The sequence below is a fragment of the Amblyomma mixtum genome, chromosome 2 (assembly GCF_055824585.1).
Source record: "Amblyomma mixtum isolate Tamu chromosome 2, ASM5582458v1, whole genome shotgun sequence".
NCBI lineage: Eukaryota > Metazoa > Arthropoda > Arachnida > Ixodida > Ixodidae > Amblyomma > Amblyomma mixtum.
The window spans coordinates 45180773-45208106 of record NC_143013.1 but is presented as its reverse complement, the minus strand read 5'-3'; the positions used below and the strand labels follow the sequence as shown (position 1 = coordinate 45208106).

At 43.4% G+C, this 27334-nt stretch overlaps 2 protein-coding genes across 2 annotated transcripts; one reads left to right on the top strand and one right to left on the bottom strand.

Annotated features, from left to right (window-relative positions):
- Positions 1–143: 143 nt before the first annotated feature.
- On the top strand, positions 144–22458 carry LOC149359193 (ferry endosomal RAB5 effector complex subunit 4-like). Its single transcript, XM_089571454.1, has 10 exons — positions 144–526; positions 4255–4332; positions 4734–4857; positions 5453–5521; positions 7243–7424; positions 9440–9649; positions 10804–10980; positions 11526–11631; positions 13763–13808; positions 15877–22458. Exons 1-10 carry the CDS (start codon positions 446–448, stop codon positions 15974–15976), a joined length of 1173 nt encoding a protein of 390 aa, XP_089427580.1. The 5' UTR covers positions 144–445; the 3' UTR covers positions 15977–22458.
- A 1484-nt stretch (positions 22459–23942) lies between these two features.
- LOC149359192 (queuine tRNA-ribosyltransferase accessory subunit 2) lies at positions 23943–25638 on the bottom strand. Its single transcript, XM_089568991.1, has one exon. It carries the CDS (start codon positions 25383–25385, stop codon positions 24219–24221), a length of 1167 nt encoding a protein of 388 aa, XP_089425117.1. The 5' UTR covers positions 25386–25638; the 3' UTR covers positions 23943–24218.
- Positions 25639–27334: the final 1696 nt, after the last annotated feature.

The following is a 27334-nucleotide window of genomic DNA, read 5'->3' as shown; positions in this document are numbered from 1 at the left end:
AAGTCTTGTTGCTGTCTTCCTGACCGCTGGACTCCCGTCATACAACATGACAATATAGCAGACGATGCGCTGAGCCGGAAGCAAGACTCGACTGTAGCGCCGTTAGTTCGCGTGACCGCCACCGAGGCCAAGTTTTTGGTGGAACTGCAAAACTGGCGTGTTCCAGCAGCGTCGACCAACAGCTGAGTAAAGAAAAGCCCACAGCGCCACAGCTGAGGGGCTGAGGAGTCAATCGTAGAGGCGTAGACGCCCACTTCGGCGTCTTGAAAGCTGCGCTGGTGCTGCGGTGTGCAGTGGTGTCGACTCTCCCCGTGTCTTGCGGGTCTTGCTCTGATCTACTGAAACGGGGTCGGATGTGGGGTTCCACGACGGTACCTGCAATTGGCGCCGTCGAAATTCGGAACCCGTAGGCTGATGAGGCGTCTTGGACGTTAATGAGCCAGCCATGCAGTCCAAGAAGATCATGAAGGCGGCGTTCAAGGAGGTAAAAGACGGCAAACAGTCAAAGGTGTTCATCGAGAATGACGTGAGTATTGAGAATATCCATCTACACCCTTTAAGTGCCCTGCACGGTGCTTTGTAAATTGCCTCACTCGAGCGCGTACTTTTGACGGTTTCCTACAAATCGGGAGCAGTCGCTCCTTACAATAAGTATGTTTGTTGTGTACGAAGCGATGTAAACAGTCGGCGCTGCTGACGCGCTTATTTTTACTCAAAGCGCTTACAAACGGGCAGAGGGATTATGCGCGGTGCCAGTCGTCCTGTGCTTGTTACTGCTTTCTCTTGTCTCGGGGAGTTTTACTGAACGGACGCTTGACAGCGCGGCCCTGCCTCGTAATTACATACGTCAAATGTCATGTGGAGTCTGCGGCCCTTGAGTTGACAGCTGATCGCTTCTGCTCCTCATGACCACGCGAGCCTTCACGATCTTTTTGTGCTTCGTTTTGTTTTGAACGAGTCGCCATTGCTAGCTTTGCATTTTAACTGTGTCTGCCGAATGTGCGTTGCGGGATGCGAGGAAAAATCGATAGCGCGGCGTAGCTGTAGTGTACGCTCGATGCGATTCAAGGCCACGCGGGCGAGCTCTACACTGGCTCTCTTGCGGCGCGCCGTTCCATGCAGATTTCATCGTTGATGTACTTACAGTGCGTGCATGTTTTTTTCAGTTTGTGGGTAACCTTGATTAATATACCGGGTGTCCCAGCTAAATTTAACCAAACTTTTAAAAAAGGCGAAGTGTCCTAGTCCAGTGAAACCAACTAAGGGTTAATTGTTCATAGTCGTGTGGCCTAGTCTTGAGTATTTTTGTCGCTCTTCAAAGTTAATTAATTAGTTAAGCTTAATTAGCTAAATTTTTAATTATTGACTTCAGAAAAAACGGATTTCATTGTTTAAGGTGCGTCTTGGGACGTTGAAGTGGCACAGTTGTCATGTGGAAGCTTTTTCTTATTATTGTGCAGGCCATGGTTAAAGGCCGGTAAAAAGCTACTTTACGTAAATATTACTTTGCTGCAAATGTCTCAGTAAGCTGTTTCTCAGGGCGATCTACAACTTTTCCATTGACACTTTATTCCTCAAGTCAATAATTAAAAAGTTAGTTAATTCAGCTTAACTAATTAGTCAACCTTGAAGAATGAAAAAAAAATACTGCAGACTAGGTCACGCGACTTTAAACAACCCTCATTTGGTTTCAGACGGCTAGGACATCCCGTTTTTTAAACGCTTGGTTACATTTAGCTGGGACACCTGGTATAAGTGACTAGAATTCCAAGTACCCGAGCGTAATGTCTTTGAAGTTCGCTTGAAACGATAAAAACGCGAGTTCCGGAACATATGCTAATTTTAGGGAAATGTTAATCGGGCTTAGGGCGTGAAGCGGAATGTTCTGATGGGCATGGCTCCCCCTGTTGCCATGTACTTTTTGCATTGTGGCGCCAGCTTCCCCATGAACTGATTTGGAGAGATTGGTTTTTGAGGAAAAGAAAAGGCGCAGTATTTGTCTGCATCTCGGTGGACACCTGAACCGCGCTGGAAGGGAAGGAATAAAGGAGAGTGACAGAAGGAAGGAAGAGGGCTCATAGTGGAGGTGACTGGGAGATTTCCACCTGCCATGCGGTAACCACAGACTCTGCTGCCCAGCAGCCTTTCGCGGACCTGGTTCCACCCCTCATGAATCTAAACAAACATCTACTACCCAAGTTATCGTCTGATCCGCGTAGAATTATTTTCAGGGGCCTCGAAAATACATATACTAAAACTGGAACGATACAGACAAGATTAGCATGGCCCCCGCCGCGGTGTCTCAGTGGCTATGGCGCTCGGCTGCTGACCCAAAAGACGTGGGTTCGATCCCCGTCGCGGCGGTCGAATTTCGATGGAGGCGAAGTTCTAGAGGCCCGTGTACTGTGCGATGTCAGCCCACGTTAAAGAACCTCAGGTGGTCGAAATTTCCGAAGCCCTTCACTACGGCGCCCCTCATAGCCTGAATCGCTTTGGGGCGTTAAACCCTAATAAACAAATTATTTTCAGCTTCCTTCAGAACAAACCACGTGGCATAGATGGCTTTTCAGTATGTCTCTTGCAAAGGCACTCTGTTGCACTTTCCTGTGCCTGTGTTGAGATGCTCCAAAAAAGTGCCACTGCTGCATTAGACTGGTATGATTCAAACCTAACCAGTATAAATAACACATACCCAGCTAATATGTTTTAGAAGCCTACTGAAGATTCTCAACTTAGATGCTCATCTAAGGCTACATTCTTCTAACTGCTGTCCTGTCAGTGTTCGCCTGTTCTCCATGATGAAATGGTAAAGTACATGGGTATTTATCTAGACTGTGACTTAAGTTGGTACTCTTACCTATCTTATGTTTGTAAACAACTGAGAACTGTGTCATGCCTTTGTACAATGTCATATTATACATGCCTGTCTCAGTTAGAAGGGTGATAACTTCACTCGTTCGGCTACTCAGTGCTGCGATATGGTGTTTGCTGTTTTTTTAATTGGTGCGAAATTTTGGATAACGTGGGCTAATAATTTGTTAAAGAGTTCGTTAAAAAGTGTAGCATATAACAATTCTTTGTCTAAGGAAGATTTGTTTCTTAGCTTTAGCTTCCCTAAATTTAACGTGTTTCTTCAATATGCTGTTGTCAGACATATGTGAACTGACGAATTTAGAGTTGAACGCTCATCTACTCATGACCTCCGTACTGCCTCCGTCTATGAAGTGCTTCATCTACCAGAACTAAATACGGAGAAAGCCAGTGCTGCTTTTATGTCCTCACAATGTTTAAGACTGCTTAATGAGATACGAGTATTGAAGAATAAGAGGGCAGAAAAGAAAGCCCTATTAACTCTGGATTTTGATGTGAAAAAAAAAAAGGGGAAGGAGAAGGGAGGAAACGCTCCACATGTTTTCTTCTTGTACTCTTCTTTTGTTCTTAGGGTACAATGATTTCATTACCTTATTTCTTTTTTTCGGTTTTAGTGGGCAACCACAAGTGAACCACTTGCCCTTGCCCTTTTTCCTTTCTCAAATGTCTTTATTGCATCTCCTTGATTCATTTTTTTTTCTTCTCTCCCTTTAGCATTTTCAGTTTCATATGATGTTTCTGTTTAGGTAAATGAGAGATTTGCTGCCTGCTGCCGGGTTTCGCCAAACAAACCACTGATGGCTTTGGCATGCCCGGAAATGTACTGTACTGCCTGACGAAAAATAAACCATTATTATTATTATCATCATCGCCGTTGTTGTTATTATCGCTTATTTGTCATGCTTGGTTTGTCGTCATTCTGTTAAAGAAGTACTTGGGTCTGATATTCAAAGAATTTAAAGACAGCAAAGGATGTGATCGTGACGCTTCATTAGGGGTGAAAGAAAAAAAAATCCCCAATAATGTTCACTATTGCAATAAAGACTATATAGTACAGTTGATCTCTTCGAGCAAAACTTGAAGGAAGAAAAATTTAGTTCTGCCATAAGTTTTGCTTCATTTTTTGTTAGCTGATTGTGGTAATGGTTTACATTTTAGTGAATGCTTAAGCCCGTGGCATAGTCATGCAGCTGCACAGAAACATAGCTGCAATATGAATATCAATTATTTCCCACTGCTTTACATCCTTCCAGCTTGAGCACGTTTTTTTGCTTTCTGTAATGTTCCTATGAATTTTGTTGGTAGGTATTTTTACCGTGATAAAAATGAAAAAAAAAAGAAAGGAAAAGATTAGCACTCTTGACTTTCATTTACTTTTTTCAGGTTGACATTCCGAAACTTGACAAATATGCTGTTTTAGTAAGCGTAAAGGCATGTGGCTTATCCTGCAATGAAGACAAAGTAGGTGACACCTTATTTTTCACTCTTCAGCACTTGGCAACTTTACTTGTCCGCTCTTTGACATAGCTAGCTATGAAATTCTGAGCTAATGTTTGGTCTACCTGTGCATGTGCTGAAATTAACATTCCTTGGAGCTTCTTTCTATATTCAGTACTGCATGGAGCATGTCACGTTTAATTGCTCTGGAGCACTATACAGCAACCAAGTGAAAAAAATTTAATCAGTAAATCCCTTTGTGCTACGGCCACTGTGACACAGTTTGTCCGTATCTTGAAATAATGCCCCGTGAGCTTTGCTATGTCCATCTAGACTGAAGTTCATTGACAGCATTTGCTTTGTCTCTATATTCTAACAACAGACATAGTTGCAGTCTTTGATATGCATCCAATTTTCTTTTCAAGATCTTAAAAGTCCTCTACAAAGACCAGTCAAGGATCAAATATCCAGTCTGTTATGAAGTGGCTGGTGTGGTGGTTGAGGTTGGAGACTGGGTGACTACTGTGGACCGTGGTGATGAAGTTGTAGGTATGTTTCTTGGATGCAAAATGGCGTGCGCACTTCTAGGTTTGGGTGTGAAATTTAATGAAGTTTTCCTGATTTAGTGAGTTTCGTCATCATTTTGGTGCACTCTGTTAGAAGCCTCTGCCTGAAACTCGAGTGGGTTCATTTGTACTATTCTCCCATTTCAAAAAAAGCTTTGCACAAAGCAAACATGACGTTGAGGTGAAAAAAATGTTTGGCCTTAATAATGCTTCCACATAACTGCAGCGTAAAAAAATGACGAGCACCTACGACACAGACAAACGCTGCTACTCACAACTGATTGTATTTCGCCAGCAATGGGAAATATAGGTGTTTCTGTATTCGTAGGTGTTTCTTCCTTTGTGCTTGTCATTTTTTTACGCTGCAGTTATGTGGAATCAAAGTAACCAACTTGCCCAAAAGCTCGTTTTACTAAAGCCTTAATAATGTAGCATTTAGCCTTAATTTATTTTTTGAGCCTAGACTTTCTTTTACTTTTGCTAGGAGTGGTTTCTGGTGGAATGGACACGGCATATTTTGCACTGTGTTCTTAGCTTCATTTTTCTAATGCCTTTTTCTTGAACTTTCATTGTTCTAGGTTTGATTCCTTTAGACTATGGCCAGTCGGGATGTGCTGAATATGTCCGTCTCAACGAATATGATGTCAGTAAGTATGCTATTCCTTAACATTGCTTATAGAATACAAGCCTGCAGGCTTATTGCTTAGCGGGGAAGAGGTCTGTATACTTTGCCCATTTATTAAGTATTTCCATCTTCAGATTTTTGTAGCGTCGAAACTCAAAAGAGGGTGCCCTGGTTTTGTGTAAATGTGCAGGGTGAGGGTTTCAACTACATTAATTATTGTTAAATTTCAATACACTATCTGAAGAGCAAAACAAATCATCCGGTTACACTCAGGCAGCAGGTGCTACCTTAGTTACTGCTCTAAAAATTTTTCTGTTTGCCTTAACAGCATACTTAGCATACTTGGTTGATGTGGCATGAAATATTCAAGCAGAATCGACTAAGTTTATCCGTCTTCTCATTTGTACAAGTTATCTATTGGTTGTGAACATTCTTCCAGTTCCGGTTGGTTCTGTGGCGTCTGATTGATCTTGCACCTGTATCTTGTTGCCAGCGGCTTGGTTACTGGAGTCTCTCTTTTGAAAGGTTCTTGACGTAAAACGCCGTATAGTGCTGGTTTTAACACACACTCGCACATGTGCATGCACGCATCCACATCCAAATTTCTCTGAATTAAAAATGGAGAGGGAGAGTTATCTGGTATGACAACACTACAGCGATCTCTACCTGCTGTGGGTTTGCCCGGCGCTGAAGCCGACAAGAATTCGGCATCTGACGGCAGCGGGTCTTTTGCCCGACAATAGTGCTTCATATACCACTTGGACACAGGGACCTCATCGTCAATCACTCCTCGATTTCATTAGATCAGCAAACCTTTTCTCATTTATTTAGGCATCCTCATCATCTATCATTACATACCGTTTTATGCCCTGAGGCAATCAACATCGCTTAAAAAAAAAAAGAAATCCCCCAAGGCCTGCAGTTAATGCTTCTGGAAGGAGTGACTGAATAATCCATGTTGTTGTGTGGTTCTTGTTGGTCTGGAAATAAGCTGTGGAGTGTGTGCAACTGTATCTCTGTGGAGAAAACAATCCATGTCACTTTCTTGTGTTTTGGCAAAAATGTAACTTGTGAATGCTTGCTCCATAAACCATCTCCAACACTTCAGCTGTGGTACATGTATTTGGTCTGACGGATATCTAGAAAAGAGTAGTGGAGATTTAAAAGGTGCTGAGAAAACAGGATATTGAGGTGGGACATACGAGGAGGACACAACGGAGGGCATGCATTTTCTTGTGTCAACGCACTGTTTTCTTGTGTTTTCAAATCTGCACTGACTAGTCCAACTACCTGCTGTTCTCAGGTTGTGACTGAGCTGCTTTCTTCCAGACAAGGAGCCGCGTCACCTCTTTAAAATTCAAATTCTGTTTATTTTCTGTAAAACAATGGAGGAGGCTCAAGCAAAACTTGAAGCAAGTTCACCTGATTGTTTTTAAAACACTGTTGCTGCTATGCTAAAATTCCCAACTGTATCCATTTCCATAGTTATGAAGAGCAGCGTTCTTTGTAAAAGCCTGTGCTTAATTGCAAATTTATTTGAAATTGACTAAAGGCTGTACCAAGGTGATAGAATGTCGACATTTTTTTTCTTCTTGTTAAGCTCTGAATTTCCTCTTCATAGCAGGGTCTCCTCCATCTTTGCTCGCATGGTGCTTGCGTCTGGTGCTTCACTGTAGGTGGTTCCTTGAAACTGGATGTCCATTGCAGCTCTCACAGCTTGCTTGTCTTTTTTTTTTTTCACAGCAAAGAAGCCACAAAATGTCAGCTTTGTGGATGCCGCTGGTTGCATTGGTGATGCTGTGAAGGCTTACACGGGGTTGCACTACCTTGGGCGCCTGACAAGTGGCGACACTGTCTTAGTTATGGACGGTGCATCCTCATTTGGAGCTATTGCCATTCAGCTGGCTCAGCATTGGGGTGCAAAGGTCAGTGCATGCCCCCTTAGCTTGCATGGTGCCTACCTGGATCTTGAATTGGCACACTTTGATGTGCTGGTTGCTCTAATTTCTGGGTGTAAGTATTAGCTTGCATTATTGCTACTAGCCAGCCCTCCAATTTTTTGTCTGCATGTGGTTTGGAAAGTTGTGTGTGTCGCCGTGTGGTGCTTGGGCACTTATGGCTGTTATTATTATTAGGTTAGGAGGTAACTGTATTTTTTCTTCCAAAGGGTACTCACACTGTTGTTACAATGTGGCAGAAAAAATTTCTTTGTCAAGGAGAATGACTGAAAAGTAACAAGAGCTTATCCGGAGCGTGTATGGTATGTAACAAGGCACGCAGGTGCTCAGCTGGATGGATGTCTTGTGTGCATGAAAGAGCACATCTTCAGCTCACCGCTGCTTCAGTGGTGAAGCGTGTAAGATGACATCAGTATCAGCAATCTCAGTATTATTGCTCATTGTAGAGCTTGACTGTAAGTACTTGAAAATTTTACAGTGTGAAAGCCCTGCCCTGCCTCAGTTACCTGTGGTGCAGACACATCCCCAAGCTTCCTCTGCAGTAAACTTGTATTCAGGGACTTGGTGTGAGCACATTGTCTCACAAACTCCCATGATTACCTCTTGACCAGTGAGAACAAGCTTGGCCAGAGAATGGACACTGTCGAGTGTGGTGGTTTGTACAGTCATATATAATCGAACACAGGGAAGGGTCTGCATTCTAGATGATCGGGAGTTCCTTTGCCTTCCGTGAGGATAATAGCAGTGTCATATCATCCTGCAATTTTCTTTAAGCAACTTGTCTGCTGGCCCGGTTTGATCCTGGTCGTGGCGGTCTAATTTTGATGGAAGCGAAATTCTACAGGCCCGTGTACTGTGTGATGTCAGTGCACGTTAAAGAACCCCAGGTGGTCAAAATTTCCGGAGCCCTTCACTACGGCGTCTCTCATAGCCTGAGTTGCTATGGGATGTTAAAACCCGCATAAACGCTGCATAAACCTTTTCTTCAAACAACGTGAAACTAGATGCACTCTAAATAATGCAAGGAAATTTCCGAACATATCGGGCAAAGGTGTAGCCATCTGATAGTTCCATGTTGCTAGCTTTTTCAACTTCTTGAGCAGCCTTTTTGACGCAGTAGCGAGTATGTCATGTCATATCAGACTATGCAGAAGTGTTGCCTGCATGAGAGCAACATGTTGCTTCATGTTGGCTTTTCGTATAAAATTTCTCACATTAGGGGAAAGATCACTGTGCATGAAACAAAGGTATACACTTTGTACAGCCTACCCTGCTCTAGTTATTTTTTTTTGCATTGCACATACATAACTTGCAAGCTTGCTTTAATTCATTGCTGTCTGGCTATAACCTCATTAAATTGGGGTGGTAAAGTGTCAGCACGGGGATTCCAGTTATGTAAGGTGTCATTCTTTAAACTTCTGTAATCCTTGCATGCTTATGCAAAATGTAAATTGAGTTCAAAGTGTACAGTTGTTTTTATGCGAACATTTAATGAAAGATTTTTGTGAGAACTCCTGAAGATGGGCTGGAACTTGCTGACATGCACAGAAAAGAAGTACGAGAAGGGTAAAATTATGGCCCTAGCCTTTCTAGGGTTAGATTCTGAAGTCTGTGTCCAGACAAAGCTAAACTACTAGTTTCTGCAAGAAAAAAAAAAAAATCGTTTGGCATCAGCACATGGAAACAGAGGAAAGCTTGGTCAGTTCCCACATTGAGTTATTGATCAATTCGCTCTCGCCCTATCATAAGCTTGCCGTCCCGGTTAGCTCAATTGGTAGAGCGTCTGCTCCGGTGAAGCAGTGGTCCCGGGTCCAAACCCCGGACCAGGACGAATTTTTCTTTAACTACGAAGTTTCTGAGAAAGCTGTATAGCTTTCCTTTGTAGCCGTATGGCTGCGCTCGGGTGTATGGCAATGAGTAATTACTCCCTTATTACAGAGGAAAGCTTGTGACAAGGATGGGTTGTGAAAACTCATGTGCAGGTGATCACCACAGCGAGTTCAGATGATGAGGTCCTCTACCTTGAGGGACTTAAAGGCCAGGTTGTTCGAGTGGTGGACCTCCGTAAGACGGATAATGCTGGCTGTGGCTCAGACTTCCGCCCTGGTTATGTGATTGGCAGCAACAACAACAACAACGTCAACAACAATGTGGGAGGCAATACCTCCACACTTCTGCCCGCTTGCATGCAGGTGAAATGTTTGCCATATTTTTGAAGTGACTTGCATTTGGATGCACCCGCAAGAAAAAAAAATTGAGGCTAAAAGACTCCTTTTTTCAGCTGTGTTTCTAGATTCGACTCAAAGCACTTTTGTTTTTTGTTCACAGTGTTGGTTTGGAATCTGACTGCACTGCCACCAACAAAGAACATGAGTGGTGTTGTCAGGGTGCATGTTTGGCCCGCCACTTAAGTTAGTCTCCTATTTTCACGTACGGGTGCTCGCTGTGCGAGATGAAAAAAGTAAACTTGGAGCCTTCTTAAACGCATTTTTAAAGAAGAAAATGTGCTCATTTGAAAGTTGGTCCACGCCAGACTTACAAAGGACCTCCCAAATTTTGGAAGTAGGCTCGCCCCAGATTGTGGATTACAGTGGATTAGTTAGGGTTATGAGGTTGATTAATGAGTGGTTTAAAATGTATTAATGGGTATGGTTAGTATAATACCATATGATAACTCAATGGAAGATACAGGGAACCCCTTCATTTGGGGTTTGGAGCCAATGGTGGGGTACCAAGAATGTTGCCTTTCTAGCTGGCTTGCAGCGAGGGCTGCAGCTAAGCAGGCGTAGATGTCTGGCTTCTAGCTGCAGTTAAGGTAGTTAGCACACGAACTGGCTAAAACTTTTTTTTTTTTTTTTCAATAGTACATTGCATCGTTCCCTGTCCATCCCTTAAAACCAGAGGGGCCTTAAAGCGGGCATAAAAGTACATTGCAGTGCAGGTAACGTGCCGGGGTCACGACCTAAAGGACAGAGGTTCAATTCCAGCACTTAAACAACTAACACCTACAAATGGTGCATTTTCGACCAAATAGGACCCCTACGCTGTCGAATTGAAACAGTGGCAACCTGTCCCTTTCGGCAAGGACATCGTGAAGTAGAATCAACTGGCGGGAGGCTTTTTAAATTAAATTGTTCGGCCAATAAATGCTTTTTTTTGCTGTCACACAGGTTTCAGCATAGCCAGAAGAGCCAGAGAATCAATTTTTGCGGACAACAGTAATGGGATGGAGCTGTCTTCAGTGTCCCTTTAAAGTAGTAGCACCAGTGTGTTTATAAAGAGAACTGCTGCATCTGGTGTTGCGTAACAGAGCTGTCTCTTTTTTTTTTTTGCTCCCTCCGCTTAGGAATCTGGAGGCCTTGGGATAGACCTTGTGCTGGACAATGGTGTGACGCAGTTTGCGGAAACAAACTACCGTATCCTGTTGGAGGACACCTATGAGCATCCAGTGCCAAGCAAGCATGACATTGTCTCCTGCCTCGCAGTTGGTGGCCGCTGGATCACTTCTAAAAGCGATCTCCAGGTGCGTGCAAAATGTTCTACACTGAGCTGCACTGCTTTTCATGTCCCAGGAGGACACTGCAGCCACATTCAAAAGTATTAAAGCATTGGTATTGCTAGTGCCTATTCAGTCATTTCGTTTTGTTCTTTTCAAGTTTGATATCATCTGGCCTGACTATGCCTGTACACATATGTGCTTTCACGTGCTTTGCCAAAGATCAACCTCAGGCAGCCATCTAAAAAGTAGGCGTTATCATTCTAGTGCCATTGTGAGGCAGTTTTATTTTTTGGCTGCATTGCCAAAGTAGTGGCATTTAGTAAGTGTGCTGTGTTTCTTTATTGACCTTTGCTTTCGACCAGAGTTGTTTTGATATTATTTTGTAGACATGAAGAAAACAGTGCCAGCTTTGTGGTGACTGTGAGAGCTGTAGGTAATCCCAGCTGTGGAGTGAACTGCAAGCCTAGTTGAGAAGCGATGAAAAATGTTGCTGTTTGGAATGTTGTGCGTGTTGCAAGCAAGGAAAGGAATGCTGATAATAATTTTTGCAAAACTTGCATTTGTTCCAGCTGGATCCCCCACATTCCCAAATGATGTTCATGAAGTGTGCCTCAATTGGATTTCTTTTTGAGCAAGCCTGGATTCTGTCCTCTACACAGCAAGGCCGTTACTTGCGTATCCTTTACTGAGGGAATTGCTTGTGTAGCTGCAGTTTGCCCATAGGCGTTATAGTTTTGCTTGCCTTTTTACATTGAAGTGCTTCGTGAAGTTTTGGAGAAAGGGCAGAAACTTTGTCGTGGAATTGCTGTCGAATCTCAATAAGGCGGCTGAGCATTTGAATTATGCAGAGTTCGAATTAAGGAGAGCCTGCTTTGGCCCCTCTTAGTACACGTGTTTAGTCTTGACAGCGCCAGAGTTTTCAGTTTGAATTAATGAGATTCCATTGTATAAACCAAAGCAAGAAGTTCAGATGAATACATTATCCTTCAAAAATATGAAATATGCAGATCTTGCCTCCAGAAGTGGAGCTTTGTAAAAGGACAAAACAGGGTAAAATTCAGATGTGATCAGCGACTCACTGTACTGTTTTCTGTAAATTTTGGATTGAGGTAGTTGATGTGCTGAGCCTCCTAAATTGTTTCTAAGAAACTACAACACTTGGAACACAATGATAGCTAAAGCCCCTGATTTTCTGTAGCAGAATATTTCAAACTCCGCTGATTAAGAACAAAGAATCTCCAATGTTCCACGGGAAACCTCCACCGCGTTAGCGCATGCATCCTTTCGCTCAGTAGCGGCCCCTGTGCCGCCACTTCCTGCCTCGCTGCATTGTGTTCCGAGCTGCACAGTTCAGTGGCCTTTCATCCACTTTTTTCTTTCCTACTCCTCATGGTTTTTTTTTCACTGCCTTCTCTTTCAAGGTCGTCGAGAAGGTGGCTCTTTTTTGCAGCTTACGAGTGTAGTGGGTGTGCATGCTGTGGGTGTGTCAAAGAACAGCGAAGAAAAAAAACTGCGTATTTGTAGCTTCGTTTAATCGTTTCTGGTCATCTGTCTAGCAATGCCCAACCACGGAACAGTGCGCATTCGGTCAGTTGTCGAGCATGGCCTGACACAGCATTTTGCCTGCTATTTCTGTACGAAAAATTTCTGCTATTTCTGTAGGAATTACTGTAGCCTGTAAATTGGCTATTTGGCTTTCCTCCCGAGGATAGCAGCACCATACTGGTGCAGAAATATTTCTTGAACATGTGGTTTTGAGGGCCTGAATTGGCGCCAAAAAATCGTGGCTTGATTTCCATTACAGCCAGCGTGTGTTATGGAAAGTTGCCGACTGAGATTGTAGAAATGGAAGATGATTGTAGTGACAAAAACTCCTTTGACAAGGCAAAATGAGTCCGTAGTTTCTTTACTGTGCACTTATTTTTTTTTTTACTGTTCCAGGGTTCTACTATACCAGGCATGCTATTTCATGATCTTTAGCAGCACAGGCAGGTCTGCATTTGTATTCCTAGTGTTTGCTAAAGAAAGAAGTGGTTGGGAAAAAGATCATAAATAAAGGAAGACTTGAACAATACTGACATCTTATCTAGGCTTCAGCTTAAGCTTATGGTTGCGCTTGTGAGGTGTGGATTGCAGTTTTCAGCTATATAATGGATATGACTCATAACAGCTTCTCTTTATTTTTTTTTTGCCTGTGTGTTGCAGGCAGCTGCAGTGCCAACTTCCTATGATGCATTGCAGCATTTTCCTCCTTCCTATTTCTGGCTCGTGTACCTACAGCATAGTGTGCTGTCACAAATCCAACTGGTGTGGCATGAAAACATACTGGCTAGTTTAATCACATTCCTACTGTTAGGAAAACATGTGCAGGCAGGGGCTCATTATTTTTGAATCATTTTGGCCAGCCTCAGCCTATTGAATGTTACGAAAACACTTTTATGTTACAAAAAGTGTGAAGATAATTGCGAGAGGATTGATTGCACTACAGAAACTACATTTTTAGTAGCAGAAAAAAAAAAAAACTAAGCTCATATGAAGACCAAAAAAAAAAAGAAAAATAAAAGGGAAAGAGTAACGTATTTGGCGACTATTGGGCTTGGACAGAGCCGGGGCGTCGATTCACTGGTGAGCCTTTAATACAATCTTGTACGACAAGTTGAAAGTGGTCTGAAAAACCTTGTTTTCTAAAAGTTCTCACTTTGAATTGAAACCGACTGTTTCTTGCAGGTTTGCTGAGGAGTAATCCTTGCAGAGTCTGTATGTGTTTTCTTATTTGGCCATTACCTCCTTGACATTAGTGAAACAGACATCCTGATGGACATAATGGAGAAAGTTTCTAGTGGAGTGATCAGGTACCTGTGCTTGCCTGAATATTTTTTCATTGGTCAGTGCAGTTGGACCCGGATATATCGAACTTGAATGGGATTGAGAAATAGTTCGTAGTATTGATAACTCAATGTAGTATAAAAAAATGTTGGCAGCGCACCGCTCACTAGGTGTTGCTAGGCATAACCTGCTTCGTGTAGGAGCTGCAGTGGGTGGCACTTAGTAACTATCCACAGTCTATCATAAGAGGTCTAATTCGTTTACCAGTACAATACAAATGCAGTAATTGCTCAATAAAATTTAGGTGTAGTTGGTTTCAGCCAGGCAAGGCCCACCGCTAGGCTTTAGTCAATTAGGTTAGCTTCACCGCATGACAGCGATGTGGTGTAGAAACTGAGTACAAGGGACTGGAGGCCACTGTCAAGCACATCCCATGTTCACCTCGTCACGTGGTTTCACAGCGGCTAGTGCTAGCAGCAGATGGCTAAGCCTGTGAAGCCGACTCAAGTGATCGAAAAGTGCCGTCAGAAGCACACTTGCAGGAATGCGGCATGATGTTCGGTATATCGAGTGATCGATATATTGCTATACTGCATTGCAAGACCTTCCTATATTAAACAGGATTATCAGGGAAATAGTCTGTGCATCCTACATAGCCAATAGTTTGAAATACAGTAAAAGCTCGTTAATTCAGAAATCCAAATAATTCGAACTGCCAGTTGCCATGGTCACACGGCGGCAGCCAATGTGCGAGATTCTCACTGGGGTCTCCGGACGGAGTGGACGTTTGTCACTCGCACTCCCTCAACTTCAGCCTCTCTCCCCTTGAGTCATTTGCCGCTTAGCATTCATAGACAGCAGACATATATACACAGTTATTTATTTTTTCATAGATACTGCCAGCCTTTATTTAAGGCCTTATACAGGAGCGTGCATTGTGAAGCGGCCTGTGTTCACCTCCACGCCTTAAAGATGCTCGCCTTTGAGCATACTTCCTTGCTCTTGGATTATCTTCCTCTCTGTTCTGGATGTGGTGATACTGAAACTCTAGAGCATCTGCTTTGCTTATGTATAACAAAGTGTAACAGTGCATAGCGAAGTATAGCAGGGGCAAGCAGTGCTAGTGCACCTACTTCGCATTTGATTAACTACGCAAATCAGCAGTCATTTTTTTCCTTGCCACTTCGGCATTGTTTTCTTCGCTTGTTTCCACGTGGGTTCCTTCTTTCAGAGCTCCGAAACTGCGTGCTTCTCTCGTGCCGTCCGCAGTTTGCGCAATAAAACTTCCTCACACGCGACTGCCACTTATAATGGGTGTGACATGGTAGCGGTGCAGCTCTATCGCGTTGCACTCTGAAGGATGTGGGAGGCCCTTATGATTTTGGAAAAGTTCTGCTTCGATGCTCCCAACATTGATGGAAATGTGAATAACAGTCACTGCTGCGTTTTTCTCAAATCGAGCAACCATTGCCCAGTCTTTCACCATGTAAATTTACCATGCTGCCATCAAACCTTTATAGTTACTTGTGAGGTCGTGTGATAATTGGAACTTTCATATAATTTAAACAATTTTTCAGGTTCCTGAAAGTCAAATTAACGAGCTTTTACTGTATCCACGTTCGATATATCTGGGCTTGACTGCACTAGACCCTATTCACCATGCTCACTGCACGTGCTCTCTCTTCCTGCAGTGGCTAAACTAGTGGTATTTCCTTGCAGTTTTGCTGCTAACGTTTATCACAGCCTTGATTCTAGTGCTATGTTTATCTCATAGATGTTTTTGGCAGTGAGTGAACCATGCACTCGCTTTCTAGCACTTTTCACATGATTATCATGAAAAATGAGGTGCACTGAGTGGTACATGTTTTTCTTTGCTCCGTTGAACACTCTGACACAGTTTCTCTAAATTTGCATTTGGTGGTAATAAAGAGGGTGTTGACAGCACGAACTGTTGGGCGAGTTGATCTGACCACACAGCTTTTTACAAACGTAGTGATGTGTGTAGTTTTCTTCTTTGCAGGTATTATTACCAGCCTGTGTAGCAAGCAGTTGTCAGTTGACAGTGTTCTTTGTCCTCCCCACCTGCCTTTGCAGGCCGAACATCCACCACACAGTTCCTTTTGAGGCTGTGCCTGATGTCCTTCAGAACCTCAGCGAGAAAAGAGTGGGCAAAGTTGTGATGAAGATGAAGTGAACAAACGACACAGCTTATAGCAGTGTCCAGCGGCGCTGCAAAAAAGTCATTTCTTTTTTTTCCGCTTTCTGGTTACTCTAGGGCGTCTTCATGCCCTTTCTCTCTAGTAGCTAGTAGTTGCACTAATGCCTCTAGTACAGAATTTTCGGTAGTTCTTCCATGCAGCACGATTATGTGCATGTGATTTGTGGTCCATCCTGCTTACTTGCCACATTCTCAAGGCACCATTGTTGCTGATGATTGGCTGCCTTGTGGCGTTATTAGACATTAGATTTACACGTGCAACAAGCTAGCAACATGCACACCTTAAATTGCTCATTTATGTAGCACATGCTGTTAGAGGTTATTGTGATAGAGCGCTTGGCTGTGGTAGTCTAATCCCTTGCACTAGGTTTAGACATTTCTTTTTTCTCTCTCTCTCCATCTTATGCATACTGTGAGTCTGAAAGGCAGTTCTTTTTAACATTCCTAATGTTTTCGGCACTGCTAGTGCCTCTAGTTGTGGCTAGTCATTGGATACTCGTAGAAATGACCGACGTTGCTGTAGCGAGCACGTGGATTTGAGTAGCACCTGTGGCTGACAAGCTGGTCGAAATATACAGTAGTGAACAAAAAGATGTGATATTTCAGTTTTTCAAACTTGACTTTTTTGCCGCACTAAAGCTTGCGTGTGGTGTTGATCGCAACACAATGTCTGAATTTTTACACATCAGTGACCAATATTTCTCGTCATATTAAGCCGCAGTATGTTCCCACTGCAAATTTATTGAACTGTTTTCTGCGCTGTGTGAAGGTATTGGCTATATTATGTGTTTTTATTACTAAATGAGGCTGCCATTTCAAGAATGCCTTTTCACAATAGCCTAATGTCAGCAGTACTTCGCATGCAAGCCTTTTCCGTCATCCACTGCTTCGCACCGCCAAAGCATGGAGTCCAGGAAGCTGTCAATCAATGTCTAATCTGTGTTCCCCCACTTTTGCTGTAGCTGGTCGATTTTCTGCTTGGCAATGGTGGCTTATTGTCCCTTGGACGACGCGCAATGCTCATCCAAAGATGTTCAATTAAAATAGTCTCAGCAGACCAGATTAGACACTGCATAAGATCCACCATCGTCTTTATCTAATTTTCCACAATCGTAGAGTGCTCCAGGTCGTAATTCTGTTGAAACACATCACCAAGTCCTATATTCTTGCATGCCCATAGAAGCACAACCTTTTTAAGGATGCCTGATGAACCTCTTCGCTCATGGTACTTTAAATTCTCAAGAAAACAGACTCCATGAGCTGGGAGTCAGCCCCATGCCGTTATGTTCCCACCTGTGTGGTTTAACATGAGAAGCTGATAATGAGGCTCTTATAAACTGTGTTTGAGGTGACGCATACTAAGAATCCCAACTTTCCTGCATGACAAGAACTTTGATTCATTTAATGAAGTCACTCTTTCCCATTCATCACACATCCACACCAGACATTCCTTTACCTTCATCATCCTGGGCACCCAATTCTTTTCACTGATGTGTGGGGGTTTGAGCTGGGCTCCTGTGATTTAGCTCAGTACGTAGCACATGACATCTCACAGTCCTGGGAGTCATTGTAGAGCCTGATAACAGGCTCTTTGGAACTGTCGAAAAAAGGTTATTTAGGCTCGTGCGATAAGTCTTTCGACAACTTGGTTGATTGTTTTGGTGCGTCTCCTGAGAAGATTGAAAAACCAAACCATTTCTAAATCTATCTCTCTTCAAAACTTGTGAAGACGTGGACTGCGCTCCAGTGAAAGCTGATGGTGTTGTCATCCTATAGTTGTGACCGCAGGTAATTAATCAGCCTTGATGGCGTTATATTAACCTCGCACTCCACCCACTGCTTATAAAAATATGCACTGATACATGTAAATTCAGAATATGTCACTTGAAAACGACAGCAAGTTAATAGTAATTTAGACTAGACGCATACTGAATGCAATGGGAAGCTCCCATGAAAAGACAAAAATGAAAAAACAAAACAAAAAACGAGGTAAATAGTTATGCCCCCAAAGAACTCCTGGATGAAGAAGAGAGCATTATTGGATCAAAATATACTTGGAAATAGCAAATAGGACTGTTATGCCTGTGGTATTTTGAATTTATACGAAAAAAAGCAAAATATATCTTTTTGTTCACTACTATATATTTGCTTTCTGCACATGAGAGTGTGCATACAAGGAGTGACAGCATCTGCTTATGCATTTATTGAGCTTGAAATGTTGTTGAAAAGGAACCCACGGCACTCATTTGTGCTGTTGCTCAGTGCAAAGTTTGGAGGCTTCAGATACGTGCGACAGTTCTGACTGTTGCATTTGTGTACATAAAAACCTGTCTGCACTGTAAGCTGGTAGTGACCTGTTTGCATTTGCTGTGATGGAAAGCATAAATCATTTACTGTAACAGTGAGAAAGCACACTTCAGTTTCTGGTTTCACATTGCATTGTGTTTGGTGTGAATGAAGGCAGTGATTTTATGTGTGTTTGGGTCTTTCATTAAATGCCATATTTTCCAGTTGTAAGGCACAGCCTTTTCCCCCTAGTTGTTATCAGTGTGTGTCCTAAAATAGTGTGACTTGCATTCATTTGTTTGTTTTTTTAGGGATTTTTTAGCCTTGGGGGAATCCCAGTGGTTTTCTAAAAGTGCTGAGGAACTCTGGGCGTCTCGGATTTGCCTCCCTTCCTGTCTAACATGCATGCCAAGAAGGTCAGGCATACACTCATCCCAGAAATATGCCCAAATTCAATTGTTGATGACTGGCTTTGCAGTCAGTCTTCTGTGAGCAGTTACAGCAAGATTAGTCCCATAACTAAGTGGGCTGAGGAAAGCTTTGGGCTGAGGCATAGATGGATTAGGTTTCCGGGGAACCCAGAAAGCCCTCCAAGAAACCCGCTTTGAGAACCCCTGTTTTAGGGAAAGAGAGAGAAGAACTGAAATGAGAGATTTCCAGGAATAACTGCGCACCGGATAAGCCAAGGCAGTTTTGATGATGAGGATACCACACCTACTGACGGTTTACGCTATGTGAAGGTGCGCATTGACTTGGTAGGTTACTGCTGCAGGGTCCGCATTTGAGATGAGGACATGTCAATGGCATGAGGGTGTCAAGGTACCCACAGATTGCAACCTTTACCTTGGCCTTCTTGAATTGTTCTCAATCTGTTCAGAAATTGGTGCCCGATTGTAATGACCACAAGGACAATAAAATAAAATCCAGAACACATGGAAAATGCCATACTAACCACAAAAATTTTGCTGTGGCTTAGCTCAGCTAGGCCAGGAATACATAGAGAAAGGTACATTACGCACCGAGCATAACATGCTCGGCATCTAACAACCATGGCAACTGGTTGCCATGGTTACGGCGGATGGGCAATATTGGCCTGCGACAACTGCCTGAAATGCACCGCTGACTAGCGTAGTGTACCTCTCTATACAAAAACAAGGTGCGCATTGGAATGGAGTTGTAAGAATAGCATACATGTTCATCCCGATGACAGTATGATAGTTTGATGAAAGTTTTTGTTCACTGCTTGTGCAGAAAACCAACTGAAGCGACACCTTATCTAAAAATGCAGCCATATACAGGGAGATTTGCTTTGTACTAAGGTGCGACTTAAGGACTGGAAAATATGGTAACACTAACCTTGGTTATGGCATGTTTTTGTGTCTGTACTTGTAGATTCGTGTATCAATACAGACCAGAAAGTACCTGGATGTTTTCGCAGTTCTTTAGTCTTGCATATTGTTACTTCCCCTGACTAAAATCACAAAAGTGTGGTCTTACATCGTAGACAGAACTAACATTTCAAACAGCATTGTGTAGGTTTCATAGCACATGCTCTTCATTCCTTGAAAACACTACGTGTAGTTTGTACATTTCAGGGTGGTTTCTGGAGACCTTTTCTTTTTATGCTCCATTCTCATTCATAGTTGTTTTAGTAGTCGTAAAAAATCTGCATAGTAGAGATTTATGTGTGACCTGCATGTGCCTTTTCATGCTTTATCGAATTCCACACACTGCATGTTTTTAAATATAGCAGCAGGTTTTCTTTAAAGGTATTGTGTTACAGTTCTGAAGAGCCAAATTCATTACCCAGTTGCTCACATCTGTCCATTCATTCATGCTAGATGCAGTCCTTTGTGTGTCGCTATGCTTTATCTTATAACCCCATCTCCCTTTTTGAGGCAAAAACTCCGGCAGCGGTGGAGTCTGTTAGAAGCCTTCACCTGCCAACAGTGGCAGGTGGTGTTTAGCGGGATTCCCCTCTCTCCATCTGCCACGAAGTATAAAAATGGAACAAGAATAGTCAGATTTGTAATAGATTGGTGATTTAAAAACAACAGAATCAGAATTTTGCATTTCCTCTGCATCAGTCTAGTTGGCCACTGCAGACTTCTTTGTTTTCAAATACTGCATAAAGGATTTCATAAGCAATTTTGGTATTGTGAGCACTAATAAGCAGGCTTCAAAGTGGCAACCTGGCAAGGGATTGTGCACACGTAGTCTGTGGGCATCACATCTTTTCTTCCACTGTAGCTGACAAACTGGAAGCAAGTTTTATATGCTACCACAAGGAATGGTTGTGATCCGCATTGATTGCACTCGAAGAAAGTGCAAGGCAGTCCAGTCTGCAATGTGCCATTTGCTTTTTCTGTGTGATGAGCTGTTTTGTATACACTGCTGAAGCAACAAGCCATATACCTGCAGTGGGTTCGAATAAGCCACATTTTTGCAGGCAGTGCAGTTTGCCTTTTCTTTATTTAAGGGAGATGCTGTGTCGCATGTGGCTTTCTTTGCTTTTAGTTTTGTTGGAAAAACAAACAGCATCCTCCTGTCCGTGCATGCAAATGGAAGTGAATATTTAGAACTGGAATGTGAAGAAAGACTGACACAAGTTGGATCAGCCTCCATGAAATCTTGGCCAGTTACGTCTTGGCGGTGAAGCAGTTGCATTCGGGAGTCTTGAAGCTCTTATGTCGCAGGTTTGTGAATTTTACATTCTGCAAAGAACATACCACGTCTGAAAGCAAACTTGCAGATTTCTTGTTGCCAAGGTGTTTCGAACAGAGTGGCACGACATGGGCATCTCTGCCGATTCTTTTCTCGAGTAAATTGATTTCTGTAGTTTGACTGCTTTCAAGTCTTCAACCTGTCATGCATTCTTCCATGCCAGTCACATGGTTTGTAGCAAAGCCTGCCCATTGAAGATAGTTCCTGGTAGAGTAGAAAATTTGGCTATTTAGTACGCAACCGTCTTGACAAACAGTGAAAAACATGCAAACCACGAAGAAAGAGCCCTCTGGAGATTCTCCAACCTGTGTCTGAAATGTAACCAAAGAAACTTCCCATTTTCTTGTGTTAAGTTTATCTTGACAATATTGTGGAGTGCACACACAAGCACACAAAAAATATGAGCCAAGTTCCTGCTGGTACTAATGGCTCCAGCCTCTTCCTTGTGCATGGAAACCAGTGGACACATCTGAACCAGTTCTGGGCAGACTGGTCACTGTGAGTATAGATATCAGTTCAAGCTTTAAAGTCTACCCGCATTTTTTTCACTGCGTTGCAAGATGGAAGCAATCAGTGTAGTTCAGATGCTCCCGAGGTGCATACCAATAAAGCCTATTTGCACTGAGCCACAAGTAGGCACCGAATGAAATGGCACCTTTTGAACATGAGCAGGCCTATTGCCATGCTTGATGTCTTATAAGTCCCATCCCAAACTTAGGATAGGTAGCAGCATGTTTTTTTGTCTCCACACATGCGTGCGCATACAAATCCCGTTTTCATATATGTGTCAAGCTGCCTTTATTAAACTTCACTTGCAAGTCTGCGAGTGTCCTGTAACTTCGTTTCATTTTCACTGTTTCCAAGCTATTTCAGTCTCGGAAACATGCCTCCAAGAATAAGGTGTCCAATTGCTTACACAGCAAGTTTTGTTACATTGAGTCCTTGCATTTATTGGTCCCGTACATCCTTTATTTTTATACATACACTTTGAAGATTTGAACGAACGCCTGGGCACATGATCTGTACATGCACTAGACCTAGAAATCAGCAGAACGAGCAAAATACTCTGCTTCACTGGTTAACAGAAAGGTCACACAAAGCAGCCAGGAACGTGCAATAGTAAAAAGTGCAGATATTTTTATGAGAGTTAAACAAGTGACATGATTTAGCTTCTTCACAGCCTATTTTGTTCAGTTGTTTACAGCAATTTGCACATGCAGGCGTGTGTGTAGCAAGTGCCGCATAATAGCATAATAATAGTATGGAGGCAGTGCTTGTTACCACTGGTTCTTTTGTGTGTCAGCAGTGATACACTTGTGACTTGAGTATCTGTGCAGGCACTTGAGCACTGTGTTTCTTATACTGGAGCCAGAGCAGCTCAAATTAAGCTAATTTGTGTATTTTTCTCTCTCCAGAACTTTGCAAACAAAGAACAAATTCTGACTCTACCATACTTGTCACTTTTTAACATTTTGTCTGGCATGCAGCACCAATTTAGAAAAGAACAACGAAATAGAAAGTAACGAAAGGTGTGCCAATGGTTTGACTGTTCCTGAAAGGTTCAAAAATTGATCATGAGTAAAGCACAAGGTTTACCACCAGCGTAGACTACACAGCCTCCTTATGACTTGTGTATAGCATATTCCGTGCACGTGTACAACTTCACCCTGACCGCAAACACCTATAGTAAAACAATTTGCATGCCATGTAAGGTTGACTGCAGTGGAATACATTCCAAGATCACTTCAGATGCAACCATGACTGACAAGGGCAACAAGCTATTTACATGGGTGAAATCAGTGTTGCTGATGAGCATGTGCAGCAAAATGGTTTGCCGAGGGTTGAGTGTGACCTGGGCTCTGTAGGCCAGTGGTGCTGGGGCACACATTCGTTACTATATGCCAAATTCTCTGTTCAAATCCCCATTTATCTCGCAACTGCTAAAAAGCAACATTGCCTGTGATGTCCATTTATTCCTGTCACAAATATGCACATGGCAATTATATGCTTATTCCCTTGAGCAATGTACTTATGCTAAGCAATAAAAGCTTGAAGGCTTTTCAGCCAGTACGTCAACAAATGGAGCCTGCGTATTGAGTTGCTTTCTGTAACTGTGCTTGAGCAGAAATGTTTGTCGCAGAGTGCTACTGCTGCACGTGGCTAAGTGGAATTACATGCAGATATGACATCCATGAGCCTGCAAGCCTTGGACTGGTGCATGCGTGAAAATGTATTATCCACTAGCTTACTGTTATGCTAAAGCAACACTAAGTACAAACTAATTCTTCAAAAAGGAACAGTGCAGGGAAAAAGGTAGGAGCAAGTAGACAGGGCAGCACCTGTCCTGTTTACTTGCTTCGTCCTTTGTCCCTACTCCTGATGAAAGAGACAGACACTTTCCATTCTACTAAAGGATAAACTAAGTTGGCCTTTGTCAACAGATTACCACGGTCTAGCCACAAAGATGCTACTTTAACTGAAAACAGCATTGATAAGGTAGAAAAGAGCCGAAATGAAAAGCGCATTTGTCGCCTATCCCAGAGGCTAAGCGACACTGGCACCAACTTCAAAACTAGGATCATGGAGTCCTTTTGGTGTAAACTTCACGAGTTTCAGTTGAGTGGTGGGGAGAATTTGAGCAACAAATGTGTCTTTTGCTGCCAGATAAGCATTAATGTAACCAGAAAGAGCCATAGAATAAAGTTTTTACTAAGAGCAAAAACAGCAGTTTTTTCTCTCAGTGTGCCATCAAGCAAAGCAAAGTGCAATGAGCATGCACTTTTTCTGAAGCCAGGCCAATTGCAAGACCTTCATCCACTAAGACAAGAAGTATTGGCAAAATAATATTTTCATCATGTTGGGAACAGCATGAACACAGGACGGAGCAAGAACACAACACAGGCACTATGTTGTGTTCTTGCTCCGTCCTGTGTTTGCACTGTTCCCAACATGATGGTAAACCAACAAGCCCAACTCTCCACTCTTCTAATATTGCCAGCAGGGGTGCTGGGTTGTCTGAGCCTTTGAAGTTCAATGCCAGGGTGCTTTCCAGGCCTGGGGTACAATGTTTTGCACTAAGCTGACTTTTCTGAATAGACTGATGGCAATGCCAATTTACCTTTGCACAGCTGGAGCGATGCTGTATTTCAGTTGACCAATATGAACGTTAACAATAATGCAAATGCTTTATCCCCAATTAACGTGCTGACTAAGAGCACAGCTGTCTCAGGAACTTTCTGATGGCGCAGAAGAATTTTAGGAAATGGTGTATATTGTGTAGGTTAAGCAGCACATAAGCCAGCATTTCGCCTGTGTTAAGCAAATGGTTAATGTAGGCTCGCGTGAAATGTTTGCATGCGTAACATGTACACTCCTCCAAAATTGGTACAAACTGGTCCCGATAACTGCAACTTTTTATGTCTAGTGCGAGCTGGTGTTCCAACAGGTCTCCTTTAAGCATAAGCAAAAGGTCCTCATCGCAGCTGCAACCGAACGCCAAGGCCATTCCACTATCGGTGGCCGCGTTTGCAAAAGCTGTGTCAAAGATGTCGACACCATTCATAGCGGCTTTCAGTATTAACTCTGGTCGTAGAACGCCATGCATGAACCTTGGCTTGTCCTCTGGCAAATGGGAAACAATCTCCTCCAAGAGGTCTTTTATCTCTTCATACTTGAGGCTTTGAGACGCTGGACCATCGACGTGGAAGCCTTCAATGACGTAACCGTCGACTTCGCGTTTAACAATCTCCTTTACAGAGGCAATGCGGTGCTCTCTGCTGTATCCGCCGACAACTGTTCCGAGGATGCAGCTGTCAGAGAGCGCGCTCGATGCAGATTTCGCGGCTATGCACTGATCCAGCAAGGATGTGGTTCTTTCTACAGCACGCTGAAGCCTCTTTTTTGTGGCATCCTTGGGAGTGTCACTGTCGCAGAGCGCTTGGTAGCACGACGGCTTGAACGATTCCATAATGCGCGTGAAACTCGGAGCGTTCAGATGGACACGGCCGCCTTGATCCCACACGGACACGCCGGCCTTGTCGTTGAATCCTGAAGGTGTGCTCTTCATTGGATCCTGGATCCGGACGAAGGCCGGATGCGTCGGCATGCCTGTGAATTTGGAAATCCCGGCGCCGAACTCTTGCACAGAACTGGAGAAGCTCACAAGTGGCGGCAAAGGAAATAATGCCGGCTGGTGGTCAACGTCTTTGATTTTGTGAAGCATGTCGTACGTTAAGTGAGGTACGCTACCGGCTTGCGTGTAAAGTAGGCACATCGGTGTCAAGAGCCGCTCTGCATCGGGAGCGCCTTTCAGCGCCCAGATCTCACCGCAGCGGCCGCTGCAGCCTTGGCAAGCGCGAGAAACAGAAAAGCGCATCGTGCTTGCAGTTCTTGCGCAAAAGCAAATGGATGCACTGAATGAATTACACGCACGTGCTTAGCCTAGATTGGACAAACTCAAATTTCCTGAACCTCGATAGCACAATGGGCATGCTCTACACATACGCAACATAAAACAAGTACACAAAGGCAGGAAATTGTCACTCTAGCTCTGCACAGACAACAGCTCAACACACTGCGACGATGTAACGAGTTGGAGTTGGTAACATGCATGTAACATGGTTGGTAACGAGCGCGCGCAGCTGCCATGGATGGCTGAATAAGTGGATGGATGATAGTCTTAATTCTTGGTGTTGAGCAACAGCTTGCGCCACCTGGCCTTTAATTCCCCTCTTGTTAGTTTTTCCCCCATTTCGCTTTTAAAACGCCTAGTTTGACTATATTTTCTCTCCAAATTCACCCTCCTTGACTTCCTCTACCAATCATCTAACCTTCCGTTCCTCAATGCCGTGCTGGCCACTCTTTTCTTCTTTTCTTATGGTGGTTCTTGATTCCTTCCTCCATGTCGTGGTTAGGTGAATACGTGTGCCTACCGAACATGGAGGAACATGGAAATTTTCCTTCCTCCAAGCTACCGAAAGTTGTGCCGACCGGCCCGACCGGCATGGGATAAAGCGTAGTTCCGCGCGACTTCGCCTCATGTCAAAAAGGCTGGCGCTGCTGTTGTTTAACGTTCCAAAGCAACACAGTCGATGAGGGACGCCTTAGTGAAGAACTCTGTAAATTTCGACCGCCTGGGGCCCAACTTTTCTCTTCTAAATGCAGATCCCCACCTGTTATCTACAATGTTATTTATATATCTCATCCAGCAAGCAGCCGTTTCTTCACGGTCCGCATCAGCTTCAGCGCCAGTCCTGGTGGGTTCCTGTCATAGGGTGCTGGCAGAAACATATTCCAAATATATCCAATTCTGGGTGCTGGAGTTAATAAGGGCCCTGGTAAAGGCGGGTGCAAAGCCGCGATTTCATAGCTATGAGTCAATTTTAGAACTTTCTCTGCATGATGCAAGAGCACGATGGCCAGTGGTAGGTAGCAGACTGTTGGCCTTGGTCTAAAAGATGGTGGGCATGCCGAGGCATATGCAGCATGTGCGACCAAGGTCGCCTACGGTTATAACGAAGCAATCGCTACAACGAAGAAATCGCGCAGCACCTTGGATTTCATTTTTTAGTTATTTCTTGCGAATTAAGAAAATGTCTAGAGTTTCATCAGAGCCAAATCGAAAATCAAAATACCATGTTTTCAACTGCTCCATAACATATGTATTCTTGAAACTTCCAGCTGCTTTAGTTTTTAATTTGTAAGGTCTACTCACCTGTTTTAGTTACACAAAAAGACTTGTACCAGCTGTGTGGAAAGGTGAACGAGACATGGCTTCTGCAGCACTGCGAGACCAGTGTTGGTGGACATCAGAAAACTGGTGAATTATATGTTAGCTAATTTCTAATAGTTAACGCTTGAACTATTATAGTTAGGTAATTGGATATTTGTAGGCAGCTTTGGTAATAGCCATATCACTTATTCTGGATTTTCGTCAATGCGGTTACCCTTTGCGATATATATGGCACAGCTTATTTTCACTGTCGTGTGCCCTTTTCTAGAAGTGCACGCAAAGCGACATCTATATACCATTCCATCGTGCACCTCTCATGTGACCTTCTCTCTCTAGAGGTTGGCTAGAGTAGCGAGCACTGCAGAGCGGACCAGATAGAGAAGGCCGCGTGGCACATGTGCGTCATGGATAAACGTGTAATGGTGGGCGGTGTTTTGTGCGCACCAAGGAAGCACGCTTTTCGAAAAGGTCGAGGAGTGGCTGAAATTTGTTGAGCAACTGTGTTGACGTAACCACGTTTTCACCTGTTTCCTAATGTCTGCTAAGAGCACTGGTATTACTGTGCCGCAGAAGCCTTCTAAAAATCCGCCTTT